The sequence below is a fragment of the Lagenorhynchus albirostris genome, chromosome 7, assembly GCF_949774975.1.
Source record: "Lagenorhynchus albirostris chromosome 7, mLagAlb1.1, whole genome shotgun sequence".
Lineage (NCBI taxonomy): Eukaryota > Metazoa > Chordata > Mammalia > Artiodactyla > Delphinidae > Lagenorhynchus > Lagenorhynchus albirostris.
In genome coordinates this window covers 70,186,344-70,205,097 of record NC_083101.1, presented here as the reverse complement: position 1 = coordinate 70,205,097, position 18,754 = coordinate 70,186,344, and the positions used below count along the sequence as shown (strand labels likewise).

Below are 18,754 nucleotides of genomic sequence, written 5' to 3'. Positions count from 1 at the left end.
TTGGGCAAATCAGGTCTTGCAAGCTAGAGAACAAAGGCCAAGGGGTCCTGAGTCCTGGGGGTGGGATCAGAGAGGGGGACAACAGCCTCCCAGGAATAAAAGATGATCTCTGTTACATTAATGAGTATACCTAGTTGCCACAAGGGTAGAAGCTCAAGTGCAGATTTCAACCTTACCTGTTCCGGGGCTCTCTTGCAGAAACTCCTCACGCACTCCTTTCCCCTCCCAGAAGCGTTCCCTAACCTGAGCGCCACCATGGAGCCTCCTGCTGCTGAACCAAGATGTGTGACGATCTCTGGAAATTGTCAGGGATCATGAGACAAACCCTCCCCTTTGTTATAAAAGCAACTGGCCTCTTCCGCTCAGGAAGCTACTTTTTTTCCTCCGCCCCCCACCCCAGCCTTCTCCCTTGTGCACAAGCTGTCTCTTTTAATAAAAATCTTTGCTTGCCTAAGAGTCTTGTGGAAGTGGTATCATTTCTGTGGTACTGCTGCCCAAGAATCTGGAAACGGCCCGGTAACAATGGGAGTCCTGTTTCTCTCCCACAGCTGTTCTAGGTCCTGAAGAGTGGTCCTTTGCGTTGCTCTACGCATCACGGAAGCCTTCTGTAACGGCTTCCACCTGTTGTAAGACACTGCAGACTGCATAGAACTGTCGTTCCAACGCACTGCATCATGGCTCTGTCCCCTTCCACAGCTGGGCCCAGGAACACCTGGGTATTAGTACTTTGCCATCACCAAAGGCCCAAACCACACCCTGCCGGGGAAGTAGCCACACCCAATTCACAAGCCTGTCCTCAGTTAATATCCCTGAAGCCTGTGGCTTTTAACTGTTTAGGGGTTTGGGGTTGGGGGTACGCTCCTTTACCCAAACAGATAACTCCCAAAGTATCTGATAGGAAACCCAGGTCCTCGCGTTTTGCCTTCGCCAGCCAGTCCCGGGAAGTCAGATCGCCAACAAGCACAGGGCGGCTACTCTTAAACTGCAAAGAGCCTCTGAGGTTAACAGGATATCATCAGCATAAGGGTCGAGAAAGACATGCCTCATGGTAGACAGCTGCCACAGGTCCCACTTGCCAGTGGATGGCCACCTTGGGATCATCCCCCCTCCCTACCCCGTTATCCATCAGTATTTCCCGACATCTCAGCACTCACCGGAGTATCCTCGGCCTCTGGGTTCTTGGCTGGCTCGCCAACTGTTGAGCTGCACCCTGCAGGCCTGCAAGCCTTATAGCTGCCCAATATCCAGACCGAAGAAAGAGCCCAGAGGCAGTGGCAGAGACATCAGTGGTCTACTGGACAGGGGTCTTACATGTCTGTATTAAAAGGTCCTCAAAGAACACCCAGCCGTGAAACGCAATCGGCCGGCAGCCATGTTTGCCACTCCTCCCGGACACAGGAGACTACCATTTCTAGGGAGAACTGACCTCAGGTTCGCTCATCAGTTACCAAGGACACCAGCAGCTGGGGCAGGTCTCTCACAAGCCCTCAGGTTAATGACCATCACCACCACAGATATTTCCCTTTTATGAACTAGCAGGTCGAGCTGTTTTGGCCTAAGCTTTAGAACAATCACGTGGTGGGGCAGGGCGCAAGCATGTTGGTGTGAGCGGGGTGTGAGTGAAGCAGGGACTGGTCTAGCACGGGATGCACAAAGAGCAAGAGAACAGCCGTCCTGAGTGTCCTGACCACACACTCCACCCCTACGCACCCTACACGACCCTTATCATCTCCGTCCGGCCCTCTTCCGAGACACCCCCGGGGTCAGGTACATAGCGGCGCACCGCAACCAGATACCACAAATGCAATACACACAACAGCTGCTAAGAAGTGTCAAGAGTAAGCTAGGCCCTTGGCACACAGGGCAGGAAGATGGCAAGAGTCTTCAGTTGCCCCCCCTATGGCGGCATGAGCCAGGTGGATTTCCCATGGCATCTCGCTGCACACCCAGCCATCAGACTCATTTTGCAGCCTGGCCACCACGGTGGCCCAGTCCACAAGCTGATTCCCTGCCCTCAGGCTAGCGAGGAAGTCTAGCAATACAATACAGGGAGGTCGTGACCAGTAAGCAAAATACAAGCCTTAACAGCATTCTGAGATAACACCACCCCTACCTGTGGTTTCTGTCCTGGCCTGCAGTACCATACCGCCTGTCCACCCTCAGTCCCCACAGCCGGTGCCAAATAATGGAGCCTTTCAATTAGCAAGGCATCAGCAGGGTTGGAAGGCAGGTGGAAATACCAGCACTTATCTTTACCAGGCCATTCCTTAACTGCATGGCCAAGAAAGTGGGATTCCTTGGTTGATATCGATGTCTATGGTGAGAAAGGAAGACAAGAAAGAGTATAGCCATTATGAAAAAAAGACCACACAACGGTCTTGGGCAAAACAGGTCTTGCAAGCTAGAGAACAAAGGCAAAGGGGTCCTGAGTGCTGGAGGTGGGATAAGAGAGGGGGGGAACAGCCTCCCAGGAATAAATGATCTCTTACATTAACGAGTATACCTAGTTGCCACAAGGGAACAAGGTCAACTGCAGATTTCAACCTTACCTGTTCCGGGGCTCTCTTGCAGAAGCTCCTCACGCACTCCTTTCCCCTCCCAGAAGCGTTCCCTAACCTGAGCGCCACCATGGAGCCTCCTGCTGCTGAACGAAGATGTGTGACAATCTCTGGAAATTGTCAGGGATCATGAGACAAACCCTCCCCTTTGTTATAAAAGCAACTCGCCCCTTCCTCTCAGAAAGCTACTTTGTTTCCTCCGCCCCACACCCCAGCCTTCTCCCTTGTGCACACGCTGTCTCTTTTTTTTTCTTTTTTTTACGGTACACGGGCCTCTCACTGCTGTGGCCTCTCCCGCTGCGGACCACAGGCTCCAGGCCCGCAGGCCCAGCGGCCATGGCCCACGGGCCCAGCCGCTCCATGGCACGTGGGATCCTCCCGGACCGGGGCACAAACCCGTGTCCCCTGCATCGGCAGGTGGACTCTCAACCACTGTGCCACCAGGGAAGCCCAAGCTGTCTCTTTTAATAAAAATTTTTGTTTGCCTAAGAGTCTTGTGGAAGTGGTATCATTTCTGTGGTACTGCTGCCCAAGAATCTGGAAAGGGCCTGGTAATAATGGGAGTCCTGTTTCTCACCCACAGCTCTTCTAGGTCCTGAAGAGTGGTACTTTGCGTTGCTCTACGCATCATGGAAGCCTTCTGTAACGGCTTCCACCTGTTGTAAGACACTGCAGACTGCATAGGACTGTCCTTCCAACTCACTGCATCATGGCTCCGCCTCCTTCCACAGCTGGGCCCAGAAGCGCCAGGGTATTAGTACTTTGCCATGGCCAAAGGCCCAAACCACACCCTGCCGGGGAAGTAGCCACACCCAATTCACAAGCCTGTCCTCAGTTAATATTCCTGAAGCCTGTGGCTTTTAACTGTTTAGGGGTTTGGGGTTGGGGGTACGCTGCTTTACCCAAACAGATAACCCCCAAACTATCTGATAGGAAACCCAGGTCCTCGCGTTTTGCCTTCACCAGCCAGTCCCGGGCAGTCAGATCGGCCACAAGCACAGGGCTGCTAGTTTTAAACTGCAAGGAGCCTCTGAGGTTAACAGGATATCATCAGCATAAGGGTCGAGAAAGACATGCCTCATGGTAGACAGCTGCCACAGGTCCCACTTGCCAGTGGATGGCCACCTTGGGATCATCCCCCCTCCCTACCCCGTTATCCGTCATTATTTCCCGACATCTCAGCACTCACCGGAGTATCCTCGGCCTCTGGGTTCTTGGCTGGCTCGCCAACTGTTGAGCTGCACCCTGCAGGCCTGCAAGCCTTATAGCTGCCCAATCTCCAGGCCCAAGAAAGAGCCCAGAGACGGTGGCAGAGACATCAGTGGTCTACTGGACAGGGGTCTTACGTGTCTGTATTAAAAGGTCCTCAAAGAACACCCAGCCGTGAAACGCAATCGGCCGGCAGCCATGTTTGCCACTCCTCCCGGACACAGGAGACTACCATTTGTAGGGAGAACTGACCTCAGGTTCGCTCATCAGTTACCAAGGACACCAGCAGCTGGGGCAGGTCTCTCACAACCCCTCAGGTTAATGACCATCACCACCACAGATATTTCCCTTTTATGAACTAGCAGGTCGAGCTGTTTTGGCCTAAGCTTTAGAACAATCACTTGGTGGGGAAGGGGGCAAACACGTTGGTGTGAGCGGGGTGTGAGTGAAGCAGGGACTGGTCTAGCACGGGATGCACGAAGAGCAAGAGAACAGCCATCTTGAATTGACTAACCATACAGAGTGTCAATGTTTTACAAAAAAATTTGTTGGAAATAATATTCTGACTTCCAAAGGTAGGTTAGGGTTTATCGAGCCTGGCGGTGCACACATTTGAGGCCAGATAATTCTTTGCTGTGGCTGCTGTGCTGTGGGAACTGTAGGGTGTTTAGCAGCATCCCTGGCCTCTATCCATTACATGCCAGTATCAGCCCTCATCACCAGTTGTAACAACTGAAAACGTCTCCAGACATTGCCAAACGTGCCCTCGGGGACAACACTGCCCTCAGAACCAATGGATTAGGTCATAATAGCTTGCTTACTGGGCCACTCACTTCTGAGCCCAAGGCGCCTTTTAAAAAGTTCAACTACACTGAGTCTACCACGCTCACAGAAAAACCAGACCACGAGGAGAGTCACCGTGAGGTGCTTCTGTACCCAGTACCAGCTGAGGTCCCAGCTGAGACTCATTCGCATCAGACAGGCAAGTGAAAGTGCCTACCACATGCCAGGTCAATCCCAGCCACCCAGTGGAGTGTGCTCCTGACGCCCTAGAGATGGTGAAACAGAGGCCAGCCCTTCCTTCCGTGCCCTGTGGGAATCCCTGGCTCACAGAATCTGTGAGATGAGACACTGATTATTTTGGGTGATAGACTTTGGAGTCATTTGTTTCAAAGCTATAGTACTGCGGACATTATGTTAGTTTGTATTGTGAGTGGAGGGCTACAACAATAAACAAACAAGCCCTATTTATCAGATCAGATTGAGTATGAGTGTAAAATCCTTTAAGACTTCAGAAAGATCTAGGTGGTGTCTCAGAGAGTCTTTCAGACAAACAAAGGGCCTTCTGAGGATCCTAGGGAATGCCTCACAGATTCTCTCCATTAAGTGACAGGGCTCTAAAACACCAACTTGCTGTCTCACTGGAGACTCATGGGTAGCCCAAGGTGAAAAAGGGTATATATCTGAAGAGATTTGTGGGTGTGCCTCTTATCCAATGGCATTCATTATAAACGGATATACAGCAAACCCAGTAAATGGTTACAGTAATTATATCAGCTTAGACTGAAAGTAATAGCAGAGACAATAAAGAGGGCTTCAGATCCCCAAACTTTTCCAGAAAGGAAGCTGGATGAGAAGTCTACACGATGTAAAACATAAGCACTTCTTGTGGGAAAGGAAGGATAACTTAAAAGGCAGAGCCAAGAAGCCAGAAAGGAGAAAAATCAGCCTTGGAGAATAACTCCCAGAGACTTAGAACTGAGCCCTAATCTGAACATTGACACCACCTGCCCTAATAGGGAGCCGAATTACAATAGGCCGGTGACTGCTATGGGCTTTCTGCTTTACCCCATTTTGAACGGGACTATTATAGTATCTTATGCCTGCCTCACCATTGCATGTTGGGAGTAAAGGAACAAATAACCTCTCTATTTAGATTACAGGGCTTCACATTGAGAAGAATGGCACTCAAGGAGCAGTGCTAGAGGAACTGTGCCTGAGGAACTCCATCCACACCTTGATCTGACGGAGATGGTGAAACTCTGGACCTGGATTTTTGCCATAAGATGAGACTTTGGAAGGTTTTGAGAAGTGATGAATGTATTTTACATGTGAAAGGATGTGACGTTTTATGGACTGTAGCAGATTGTATTTTTAAAAGATGGCAGCAACATTTCCCTCATTTCACATATTTTTCTAGAATGTTGAAAATCCTCCAGTAAGAGATATATTGTCTAATTCGTCTCTCCTTGAATATGAATGGGTTTGTGACATCAACAATACGTAAAAATGATACTGTGATTTCTGAGGCGTGGTCCTAAAAGGTAATGCTGCTTCTGCCTTGCTGACTGAGCCTTCATACGAGAAGTGCTATCACTCTGAGTATCACTCTTAGCCACTGCGCCACCAGGGAAGTCCGAGCAGATTACATTTAAAAGAAATATCTTCCTTCTGACCTTTTCAAAGATAACAGGAAAATAAATAATATATAACTTAGACCTTCGAATCAAGTGGGATCTTTTTCTTAACAAGTTGTCAGGAAAACTCAGGGATTAAGGAAAAATATTTTGACTCTTGAGATACAGAACTTCACAGACTTTCACTGGTCATGAAGTTCAGCAAGCGGTTATTTTCACTGCCCTCATTAAGACTGGTTATTGATTAAAGGAACTGTTGATGCAAATACTTACACCAGTCCATGCTTAGGGTACCATTGGTTCAATGGCCTTCAAATTTAAAAAAAAAAAAGAATAAGTGGGACTTTCCTGGTGGTCCAGTGGGTAAGACTCTACACCCCCAATGCAGGGGGCCTGGGTTCGATCCCTGGTCAGGGAACTACATCCCGCATGCCATGCCGCAACTAAGAAATCTTCATGCAGCAACTAAAAGATCCCGCATGCCGTGACGAGGATCCCACATGCCACGACGAAGATACCACATGCCACAACTAAGACCCTGCGCAGCCAAAATAAATGAAAAAAAAAAAAGAAAATTGTTTAAAAAAACTATTTCGGACTGACCTCTAGAGGGGAAACAAGGTCTCAATTTCTTCCAAAACCACAAATTTGATTCTATTTGTTTGTGCTCCAAAGGAAAGAGATTCCAGGTGAGTAAGTGAAGAGCAGTGAAGCCACTGAATACTGGTATCCATTAATATATCAGTGTTCAGGGACTTCCCTGGTGGTCCAGTGGGTAAGACTCTGCACTCCCAATGCAGGGGGCCTGGGTTTCATCCCTGGTCGGGGAGCTAGATCCTGCATGCATGCCACAACTAAGCATCCACATGCCACTACTAAGAAGTCCACATGCCGCAACTAAAGGATCTCGCATGTCGCAGCAAAGATCCCGTGCCACAACTAAGACCCAGCGCAGCCAAAATAAATAAACAAATATTAAAAAAAAATATATATATATATATATATATATGTGTGTTCAAACCTAGATACTGGTATCCCTGAGGGTACATGATTACTATCCAGGGGCATGCAAGCACATTGATTTTAAGAACACATTTTTTACATCCTCAGCATCGATAAACATCCTTGATGAAACTGATCAGCCAGAGAAGAGAGATGGAAGTTTGGCCCATCGCCATTCTCACATTTAGACTTTACATCACTTTGTAAAATAAAGTCCTTCTTACCCATTCCAAGCCTCAGCCTGGCGCACTGCCTCAGGGTGCAAAACCTCTGTGACACCAGAGGGACAATTCCAGAAGGCTTAGTTCTTCAGAATGATTCCTTTGATAGAAAAGCAGAGGGGACTTTAATAAGATGTTTATGCTTTATCAGTTACATCCTCTCTCTCCTGTATCAACATCTTTCTTTTTATTGGCTAGTTCTGATCAACGTTAAATGTGCTTAATTTTCATTTTATCCTAAACATGACTACTGCTCAGCCCTATGACCGCTTTTTAGTATTATTTTGCTTCTGTCATTCTGTTCACACCCAAACTTCTTCAACGTTCTCTGGATTATCTGTCCCTATTTCTTCACATGCATCTCATTCCTCCAATTGCCATAATTTGGCTTCAACCTCCCTGTTCTAATAAAACTGCTCAGCCAAAGTTTATAATAAACTATCAATACATGTTACTGAGATCAGAGATCGCTGTCAGGCAGCCTCAGCTGACATCTCAGAAGCATCGGACACTTGTTACCACGCCCTCCATCTTAAGGTCTGACGCTCATCTGGTCTCCGTGTCACCACCATCCTCTGCTTTTCTGCCCCTCTTCCTCTCCTTCCTTTGTTGACTGCTCCCTCTCATCTTAGGGAATTGGTGTTCCTCAAAATTCCATGCTAGTCCCACACTTCATCCTCTCTGCACATACACTCTCAACCTCGCAAATAGTTCCAAATGTGGAACTGTGACCTTCATATGCATGTCTTTCCCTAGAATCTTATCTCCAAACATTAGATCCATATTTCTACATGCTAGAATATCTAGAATATCTCCAATATCTAGAATATCTCCAATTCTAGAATATCTAGAATACATATTTTTCAAACTTTCTCGCCCTTCTATGTTCCTTGTGTGAATGGGCCCCAATCATTCTGCAGCCCAAGATAGAGACATGGACATTATCATTGAGTTCTCAACTTCCTCAAAGCCCATAGCCAATAAATCATCACAGATTCTTCTTCTGACATCATACTCATGGCCACCCATCATCTGTACAACAGCCTTTCTACATGAAGGGATATGCCTACCTTATGAATCCTATTTCTTTCATTGCAGTTGTTTTAAAATATAGTCACAGACTGTCTCATACTCTTCCCTGTCCCTTCCCTTGACTATGTGCTTGATGTAGCAACTTCCCTCTAATCAATACACAACACAGGTTGAAGTGATGGTGTGTAACTTATAAGACTCTGTCATAAAACAATTTACTGCCTTCTCCACTTCTGGTTTTCATTACTCACTTTGGTAGAAGCCAGCTGTTGTGAGGACACATCACAGGGCTTAGTGGAGGGGCTCAGGTGACTGTGATGAGGAACTGAGGCTTCCTGCCAGTGGTCATGTGAATGACCCATGTTAGAAGCAGATCCTCCAACCCAAGTCAAGCCTTCAGGTGACTGCAGGCCAGCTGACATCCTGACCGCCACCTCATGAGAGACCCTGAGCCCACTGAAAGCACTCTCAAATTCTTGATTCATAAAAACTGTTAGGTAATAGACTAGTGGTTAACGCCACTATATTTATAGGTTATTCATTATGCATCAATAGAACACTAATTTACCAATGTAGGAGACCCAATGCAAATTTCTAGCCTCCTTTGCAGATAGAATGCAGGCACTTGAATAAGACTTTGCCAATCTGAAGCACCTGTGTGACATTTTGATCCAGAGTGAAAAATGAGAAGATATAGGCTCTGTGTGGCGATTCCATGTTTGCTGGCTGAAGTAATGGTTTCCCATGGTGGCAAGTTCAAGTTTCCAGGAAAGAAATGGCATCAAAACATGGCATTTCCTTTCAGTTCCTACTGGGATATCGGCAAAAACATAAACAGAATTAACGAAACTATTTATGTGCCTTTTGGATTTTAAGAGTGACTGAAGGTTTAAGGGCACTCTGTACCTCTTTAAAAGCAAAAGAGTGAAGTAAGCCGGAAAGAGATAAACAAATATCGTATATTAACGCATATATGTGGAATCTAGAAAAATGGTACAGGTGAACCTATTTGCAGGGCAGGAATAGAGACGCAGACATAGAGAACAGATGTATGGACATGGTGGAGGGGGAAGGGAAGGGTGGGATAAACTGGGGGATTAGGATTGATGTATATACACTACCATGTGTAAAACAGATAGCTAGGAGGACCCTGCTGTTTGGCACAGGGAGCTCAGCTTGGTGCTCAGTGATGACCTAGGTGGGATGGGGGAGGGGTGGGAGGGAGGTCCAAGAGGGAGGGGATATTTGTAGACATATATCTGATTCAATTCATTGTACAGCAGAAACTAACACAACATTTTAAAGCAATTATACTCCAATAAAAAAATAAGAAAATAAAAGCAAAAGTAAGATTCAGCGGACTTCCCTAGCGGTCCAGCAGTTAAGGCTGTGGTTCCACTGCAGCGGGCATGGGTGTGATCCCTGCTCAGGGAACTAAGATCCCAGGTGTTGTGCACGGCCAAAAAAAAAAAAGTTAAGACTCAGCACTTAAAATATAGATTAAATCACACCCACAAAGCAAAATAAAACAAAAGGCAAAGCTTGTCATATTATAACATAAATAGTAAAATTTGCAAATATAGCAATTATCCTAAGATAATAAATACTAATTATTGCAAATCAAAATGAAATTTCTTTCTATTCAAAACTACAGTTTCTTATTATTGATAAAAATCTGCCAAAATGACTCAATATATTTTTTAACGGAAGCGGACAAAAAAAGTCTTTGAACTGAGTAAATAGTTACAAGATTGAGGCCACTAATAAGTGCAGCCAGCCCTGCAAACACATGGGTTCAACCACTACAGGTTGAAAATACTTGAAGAAAAAATTCCAGAAAGTTCCAAAAAGCAAAGCTTGAATTTGCCACGTGCCAGCAACTATTTATAGCATTTACATTGTATTAGGTATTATAAGTAATCTAGAGGTGATTTAAAGTATATGGGAGATGTATGTAGGTTACATACAAATACTATACCATATCATATAAGGAACTCGAAGATCCACACGGTATCCGTGGAGGTCCGGGAACCTCTCCCCTTCGGGTACTGAGGGAGGACTGTAGATGAGACATACTGTGGAAGCTTAAGTCTCCTTTTCAACTTCCTGAGTTTTCTGATGAGCTTATTAAGACAAAGAAAGCATTTACTGATTTTCATGTCTAAACTTCCAGTATGACAACGTCCCAGGCACAGCAGTTGTGTACTTTGCTTCTCAGATCGACCCTGGTACTTTGCGTTTATTTTGGGGTTTTTTTTTCCTTTTTGTTGTTTTCGGCCAGGTCCAGCGGCTTGTGGGATCAGGGACTGCATCCGAGTCACAGCAGTGAAGGCGCCGAGTCCAAACCACTGGAGCACCAGGGAATTCCCTGAGCCTGGTACTTTGGAAGGAGTTCTTCAAAGTCTGGCTGGAGTCCTCATTGCTCAGAAAGTCTTTCCATCTCCATTTTCTGCACCAAACAGGTCTCCAACAATTCTAGCTGCTGATCAGTCCAATGAGGATTATCATCCCTCTCTGCTGAAAAAGTTGAAGATCTGCTAGATTACCGCATGGAGAAAGAGGTGGCCTGAGCTATTTGCAACTGGCTGCTCCTGGAGGAACCTGAAAACCTTCTTGTCCTTCAGGCAGGAAAACAAGAAAGATTCTTCCATTAGGTGCAGAACTTGTGAAGGTCTCCTGCTTTGGCAGGCCGTGGTTCGGGGCTGGTCACAGCTAAGGGTGCAGACAGGGCTGGAGAACGTCATCCTGGGTGTCCTCAGTGAGGAGGGTGGCAGGCCCCGGTGAGCCTGGTGATTCAGGTGTCTGGCTGTGGGAGCCTGTATCCAGCTGCTCTGAGTACCTGCCTGCAAATGAGATTCTTAAATAGTACAAGGTTGTCAATTCTGTACTTATGCCAATGTTGTTTCCAAGTTTTTCCAATTTCTATTCAATTTATCAGCAACAGATAATGTCCCAACTTCAACGCTTTTGTTTATTACGCTGGAAATGAAACACATTCATGGAAAAGGACAGAGTATAAATCCAATAGGGTGTACTCATCCAAATGAGACTCAAGATTGAAATAAAATCTGAGTCTCAATCTGTGTCTTTTAAAATTCTAATAAGAGTACTTAGACATTTGACATTTTACTGTATGTTCATGCTTTGTAATGCACCAAAATACAACTAGCCTCGCCTCTCTCCATGTCCCCTTTAAGGAGCTAGAACATTAGATTTGAATTCTTCCACATGACTTTATAGGAGTCACAGCTCATGTTTCGAGACATAGTCTACGGATAAGAGTGGCATAAATGTTAACACCAAGGGCTAATTCATACCATTCTCTTCCTTCTGTCACCAAAAGTGTGCTCAGCACATATATATGTGACAATGGGCTTGGCAATATGGATTCCAGAAAAGTAAGGCAGGGATGGTGACTGCCCTCCAGGGAGCAGGGAGGACAGACTTTAGAGGCAGGATTAGGATGAGGGAAGCACTATGTGCTCAGTGCAGCTGAGGGCCAGTGCTCAGAGCTGATGAAGAGGAGGGCCTGGGAGCAGCAGAAGGCTCCACTCTGACAAAAATCTGGGGCTCCTGAATTTAAATGACATCAGACTTTAATTTCCTCTTCTAAAAAACTGAGACAACTCAAGTAGTTGTCACACAGGCAAATGTAAAGATTAAATGAAGTTTGCAAATTATAGTCTGAGAATCTGAATTTAGTGAACATAGCTGCCTTTAGCATTAATGTGACATATAGTAACTTGTAGAGTCCATGATCAGCCCCGCCAAGAGAGGCTTTGACTGCCGCTCCCTTAACGCTGTCAGGGGTCTGCGTGTTGAGGCCCCAAATGCAAACTGCAGGAGAGGGGTTGCCTTCTGGACTGCGAAGGAGCAAAGCCCAAGTTTCCAGGCCTAGAGCAGTGTCTGGTACATTAAGGAGAGAAATCCTACAGCACTTGAAACATTTGCAGAGAACCAGCATCGAGGAGAAATGGCTGCTCTGTGAATAGTATAAATGAGATAAACGGTCCCTTCCCTCAGTCTCAGGCCACCTCTGGTGATATTATTTTAAGACAAAGGTGTTTTTAAATGTTATGGGGACCAGGAAATGGGTTATAAAATGTAGATGGGGCAGAGGGTGACGAGAAATGGGACATTCCTATATTTTTAGCTATGGAAGATCACAACATTACTTTGAAAGCTATTTCCTGGTTATTTGGGTAAAGAAAGGGAGGGCTTCCCTCAAGCATGGAATGTAAGAAGGCACCAAATCTAAGTGATCAAGATAAATCATATTTTAACGCAATATATAAAAATGAAAACACCACAACATACATGCTGAAGAAAATGTCAAAATTTTAAATAAAGACAGAAATGACCCTGCATTTGGATGACGCTGACAGTCTTACAGAGGAAGGCTTCACGTTGCCAGTGAAATTTGGGTAATTTCTGTTTAGTCTATAAAATTCTTACCAGAAAAAATGAGAAGATCAGACCTGGTAAATGTCCTCAGCTGCTTGTACAGGACACTAATAACTCTACTTTCTACACTACAGTCAAGCTGGAGTCCTGAGAAAGGGGTCTCAGAAACTCGAGTTAAATAAAAATTATTTAAGACTGTCAGAGTCACAAGAACTTGTCAAACACTGCAGTTCTCTCAAACAGGCAAAGAAGTCATCTTGAAAATATTAATGAGTTTGCTTCCACTAAAACTAGGAAAGTAAAATTATATTAAATTCTTGTTTTAGTATAAAGAAACTATAGTTTAAATAGTTTAATAAAATGCTGTTTTAATACCCATATATTATAATATCCTACCTTCAAGATTTAAATATTTTCAGAAAATATCTTAAAATATAAAAAATTCTAAAATATTTAATTTAAGTCAAGCAATATAAGTTTAATTTAAAAATATAAAAAATAAAATGCTGTGATTTTTTTTTTTTTTTCTTTCTGCGGTAGGCGGGCCTCTCACTGCTGTGGCCTCTCCCTTGCGGAGCAAAAGCTCCGGACGCGCAGGCCCTGCGGCCATGGCTCACAGGCCCTGCTGCTCCGCGGCATGTGGGATCCTCCCGGACCGGGCCACGAACCCGTGCGCCCTGCATCGGCAGGCGGACTCTCAACCCCTGCGCCACCAGGGAAGCCCCCTGTGAGTTTTTTAATGTTCCTACTTTTCAGTTATTCAGTACTTCCTCCCCCACGTTAACGCTGTATCCTTCAAAGACACCATGAAGTCCCAGAGCATCTACAGGGGCGCTCAGCTCCCGCGTCCTCGGCCCCGGTGGTGGCTGCGCTCCGACTCACCTCCAGGGCGTCCCCAACACCGTCCGGGCGTCCCATCGCCGCCGCCGCGTTCCCCTTGCTCTGAGCCGTGGCAGCATAGCGCCAGAAACGATTCCGAATCTGTAAAATCGGCCCCAACTCGCTTCCCAGCTTCAAACCGCTCAGAAAACGGCTTCTTTCCCAAAAATGGCGTCGCTCAAGTTTCTGTGCGAAAATAAAGCACAATACTCAGGGGAAAGCCCGAAAACGCAAGGTTCCAGCTTCCAACCAGACAAAATTGTCGCTGGCGCGGCCGCGACGTCTCCCACTGGAGAACTCAGCACCGCGAAGACAAAAGTTTTTTTCTCACTATTAAATCAGTATAAAGTTGCTCCGTGAGGATGCAACTCAACTTTCTCTCGCGCTGCCCAAACCGCGGAAACTGCAAACTCTCATAAGTCAGCCTTTCCCTAGCCGAACCCATCAAAAGACATCCGGCGCTCCGTCGCTGCCGCCTAGAGAAGCGCGCTGTCCCGGGTTCCAGGGAAGGAACCTTCCCGCTAATTATTTAGTGGTGCCCGCGCGCCCCTCGCGGCCAGCGGGTGAATCACTGAAATTCTCAAAGGCCCAGATCTATTTGTTAGTGGCAGGAGTGATACTCTGCTCCATCCCTGCTCGCCCTCTTGGCTGGAACTTGCCTTGGATCCAGAGCCTACAGAACAGGGAATTCTTCATACTTTTGAGACAGATGAAGAAGATCCCGTTTCAGTCATGCCTAGAGGACAGAACCGACTTCAAATTTCCTTGGAAAACAGGGAATATCACAGAAATCCTGACGACTCAAGGCACCGGCTACCACCATCTGACGCTCCAGCAGATGGTAACTTCTTCAACAAGGAGGAAAGCCAAGCTGCTTGGAACAACACCCTACTCCATAAACTACCCTCTAGCCTTGATCACACCTTGGAACTACTGCATAAGCCAGTGGAAAATGACAATCTGGACTGTCCATATTTGGGAATTGTTGTCCCGAAATATTTCCAAAGAATCCATCTCTATCTGAAGGAAAAGAAATACAGCCCCTGTGCCTGGGAGGTTATCAGAGGAGAAATTAAAGTGTTCCTTCTCTCATGTAATAATTCTCCAATTACTGTCAACAAATAAAGAAGAAAGGTACACCTGTGACACTTCTACTCAAATGATTATTGTCTGTTTAGTCCTCTAAGATACATCCACTCATGTTTCTGCACATGTTGAAAAATATCTGAAGTGTCACGAGTTTACAAAAATATATTTACAAAGAAGAACACAATCTATTTTCTTATACAAGTAATTTTACAATGTGCTTTCTAAAATCTGTGTAACTTCTTGGAGGGTATTTGGATTTCCAACTATGACGTTTATTTTAAAATGGAAAGGTTGTTAGCATAGTATGCTGTTCAAGACATTTGTCAGTTAATTTCATGCTAGCTGCTGTCACAGAGAAACAGAAAGATGTCAGTAATTGGGTCAGCATAGAAATTTATCTTTCCATCCTTAAGAGAAAAATGCAGGCATTCCTAATCAGATGAATTTTCTAGCTGGCCTCCTCTAAACAGTGATGTAGGGACATGGGTGCCCTCTATTGTGTGGCGTTGCTCTATTCAACGTGTGATTTCCGATTTGTGGTGTGTGAGTCTATTCCACTCAGTGGTAAAGGAAAAAGTATGGGGATTACATGGGATGTTTTCAAGGGCCAAGACAGTATAGGGCAATATCACCTCTGCCCACATTAGTTGGCCTGAATCTATTATCATGGGAATCTAAGTGCAAAGAAGTTATTGGGCGACTAATGGAAGAGGAGACAAGTTCAATGAATAAGACTACTTCTCAGTTTTATACTATTTGTACTAATGACATTCTAGAGAAAAGAAACCAAAACAATGTTCTTGCTTCCACCCACATTATAAAAAAAAGTTGACTTGGGGTCTGACTCCACAATTTCAACTTAGGTATGATGACATGGATGTCACTCATTAGAGTTCACAGCATGATTGACTCTTTGAAAGAAGCATTCAAGTTCATTCCCAAAGGCACAGACTAACAAGGAAAATATCCGAAAGTGTAGACACAAGTTGTTTCCTTTTTGCCTGAGAGAGACAAGAAAAGTAGGGCCACGTAGCTCCTTGAAAGTACTTGAGGAATACTGAACTAAAAGTGGAGAGTGTGTCTTCCATTCATGTCCAGGCCCGTGATTCTCATCCTTATCTTCTAAATACTGAAAATGCGAACTTGAAGAAAATAGTGCTGCAAAGTCTTTTAAAAAATACCTCACACAATATTCCATTGTAACTTCCCTTGTAGAACCACAAAGAATTTTAAAGTATGTGTAGATTATTGTCCTTTCACGTCATATCTATCAAATATATCTATCAAATATATGATTGAGCTCCTGAAATGATAGGGACTGGACTAGCTGCCTAGGAAACGGGGTTGGGTAAGACGGTGTCTCTCCCTTTAGGTATTTTACACACGCCTGGAAGGTATTCTGAGGATACAATAGGTCAGGACATGTCTTACTATTTGGGCATCTTCAACAAAATAGCATAGACTGGGTAGTTTGTAAAGAGCAGAAACTACTCACAGTTCCATAGTCTGGAAATCCAAGATCTGGGTGTCAGCGTGGTCCAGTTCTGCTGAAAGCCTGCTTCCAGGTCACACACTGTCCACTTCTCCTTGGCAGAGACTGGGGGATTTACCTGAGACCTCTTTTAAAAGGGCACTAATTCCAATTGTGAGGCCTCCATCCTCATGACCTAATCACCTCCCAAAGGGCCCACCACCTAACACCATCACTTTGGGGATTAGGACTTTAATGAATCTTGTGGGGTACCAAACCTTAAGAACATAAAGGTCTTTAAAGGCTACATACCTGTCATTTAGAAGTAAGAATATATTCATGCTGAGTAAATAAAGATGAAAGGGCAGGTTAGCAGAAAAAAAGAGCAGACCAAGGACTCAGAATCCAAACTCATGGTTTTGGACCTGAAGTCATGCTTTAGTTATTACTGGCCAAATTTTGGAAATCAAACTGAAAGGAGCCCACTCTCCCATGAAATGGAACGAAGATACAGGATGCAACAGATCAGTCATCATTCTTTGTGAAGAGTCTCCAAAGATTCTCAGGAGAAACGTAGTAATTGCCACATCAATAAAGATCCACTAAGGAGTAATATGTGTCTGGTTACTGTGAGCTGTGAGATTCAGGGAGAGTCTGAGTTCACATAGGTGGCTCTGTATATGACACCAGGCTAGTTCTTTTCTATTATAACCTAGCAGCGGGCAAATTAGAGATGAGGCCATCCTCATGAGTTTAATATAGTGCCAGGCAAAGGCTGAAAATTGTGCTGCAACTTGAATGCCCAGAACCATATGCACCTTAAAGGAAACATAATCCTAGTGGTTTTAGCAATAAACTCAGTAGGCATGACTGATACCAGTAAGGGAAGAGTGGAAATATGAGCCATTTCGATTATAATCCCAGCAAATATGGCCCTGATGAAGCAAAACAGCTTGGTCATTTGCAAATGCCTTCCAGTAGGGGGAGAAAATCTAAGAAACTGCTTTAGTTAAAACTACCTGTTGAGTGATTACACTGGGCCTGGTGCCCATGATACCGCAGAGAAGAAGACAGAGTCCAGTTACTACAGAGCCGATTTGCCAAAGATGGTCACATACCTATTGTTTGAAGATGGGAATGTAGAGGGCTGAAGCAACATAACTTCCACTGCAAAATAAAAAGTATTAAAGATTGGAGCTGAAAGTTAATTCTTTCCACGACATAATATTTATTCGGTTCTAAATTAATTATGAAGATGGTTTCCTTTGGTTTGAAAAGGATAGACTTGGATTGGCACCTCTAAAAGTCCTTAAGGAAATTTGAAATTTAATGCAAAAATAGAGAGAAAGATTCAAATTGATGATGACTGCTAAATCATGCATTCTCACTGGGGATGCTAACTGCTTCCATGGGTACAAACATTAGTTTTTAGGGGTATGACAAATTTTGCTATTACAATGCTGTGGCACTCCAAAGCTTAACCCTATACAACAAAATCTTATTCCTTAGTATTCATTTTTGTCTTTGGGTTTTCTTGTGTATCATAAATACAAGAAGCCTTGACACTGAGTTCATGGAAGATAAACAAACTGCATACATGATCAGTGCTCCACACTATGGTGACTTGATGGCTCATTGGAGGACTTTCTCTCCATCATTTGCTTGATCTCAAAGTAATATTGTGAGAGGTGGCCTTCACTTACTTCTGAGCTCCCATTGGCTGTCTTGTGGATGTTGCTTATGTTTGAGTCTCAGTATGATTTGCGCTATGGGAATTAAATACAAATAGAAAATTGTATTTGCATGTTAAATACAAAAAAGGTTATATTTTATCATTTAATTCTACCGAAGTTGTTCAACACATCCATAATTACAGCAAGTGCTTAACAGAAAAAAATGTTTACAATATCTAGATGAATATCTAGCAGCAGTGAAATTAAAAATTATTTTCTGAAAAAATTTTATTGTATGATATGAAACAAAATTAAAAGTTAAGTATCTAAAAATAAATACTAAGAAAATAATTTTTTTTTTTTTTGTGGTACACGGGCCTCTAGCTGTTGTAGCCTCTCCTGTTGCGGAGCACAGGCTCCAGACGCTCAGGCTCAGCGGCCATGGCTTACGGGCCCAGCCACTCCACGGCATGTGGGATCTTCTAGGACCGGGGCACGAACCCGTGTCCCCTGCATCGGCACGTGGACTCTCAACCACTGCGCCACCAGGGAAGCCCAAGAAAATAATTTTAAAATTTCAATGATTTTGAGCAGTTTTGAATGATTTTTAAGTATATCTATACCTTGGTAGTACTATAAAGTTTATAAATTTTATTTGAATATGTAGTTTGCTACATTCCTGTTTATATAAGTAAATATAGTAATTAAAAGTCACTCTGAAAACTTAGTTGTAAAGTTAAATTAAAATTCAATAGCTTATCAATCAGTGTGATACACCACATCAACAAGTTGAAGAATA

General features: G+C 44.4%; 2 protein-coding genes across 4 annotated transcripts in view; both read left to right on the top strand.

Annotated features, from left to right (window-relative positions):
- KLHL9 (kelch like family member 9) overlaps positions 1 to 13,088 on the top strand; it is a 53,560-nt gene extending 40,472 nt beyond the window's left edge. Inside the window, exon 6 of one of the 3 annotated variants that reach the window (XM_060155162.1) lies at positions 12,978 to 13,088. The gene's annotated coding sequence lies outside the window, so the exon portion shown is untranslated. Of the gene's footprint in view, positions 1 to 229; positions 455 to 2,571; positions 2,784 to 12,977 lie in introns of those variants that run through there. The other 2 variants (XM_060155159.1, XM_060155158.1) reach the window with 2 other exon arrangements.
- On the top strand, positions 1,647 to 15,540 carry LOC132522644 (uncharacterized). Its single transcript, XM_060153210.1, is given in 5 exon segments — positions 1,647 to 1,767; positions 4,516 to 4,749; positions 13,600 to 13,910; positions 14,072 to 14,561; positions 14,564 to 15,540. Coding segments are annotated over 5 exon segments (1,440 nt in total). The 3' UTR covers positions 14,848 to 15,540.
- Positions 15,541 to 18,754: the final 3,214 nt, after the last annotated feature.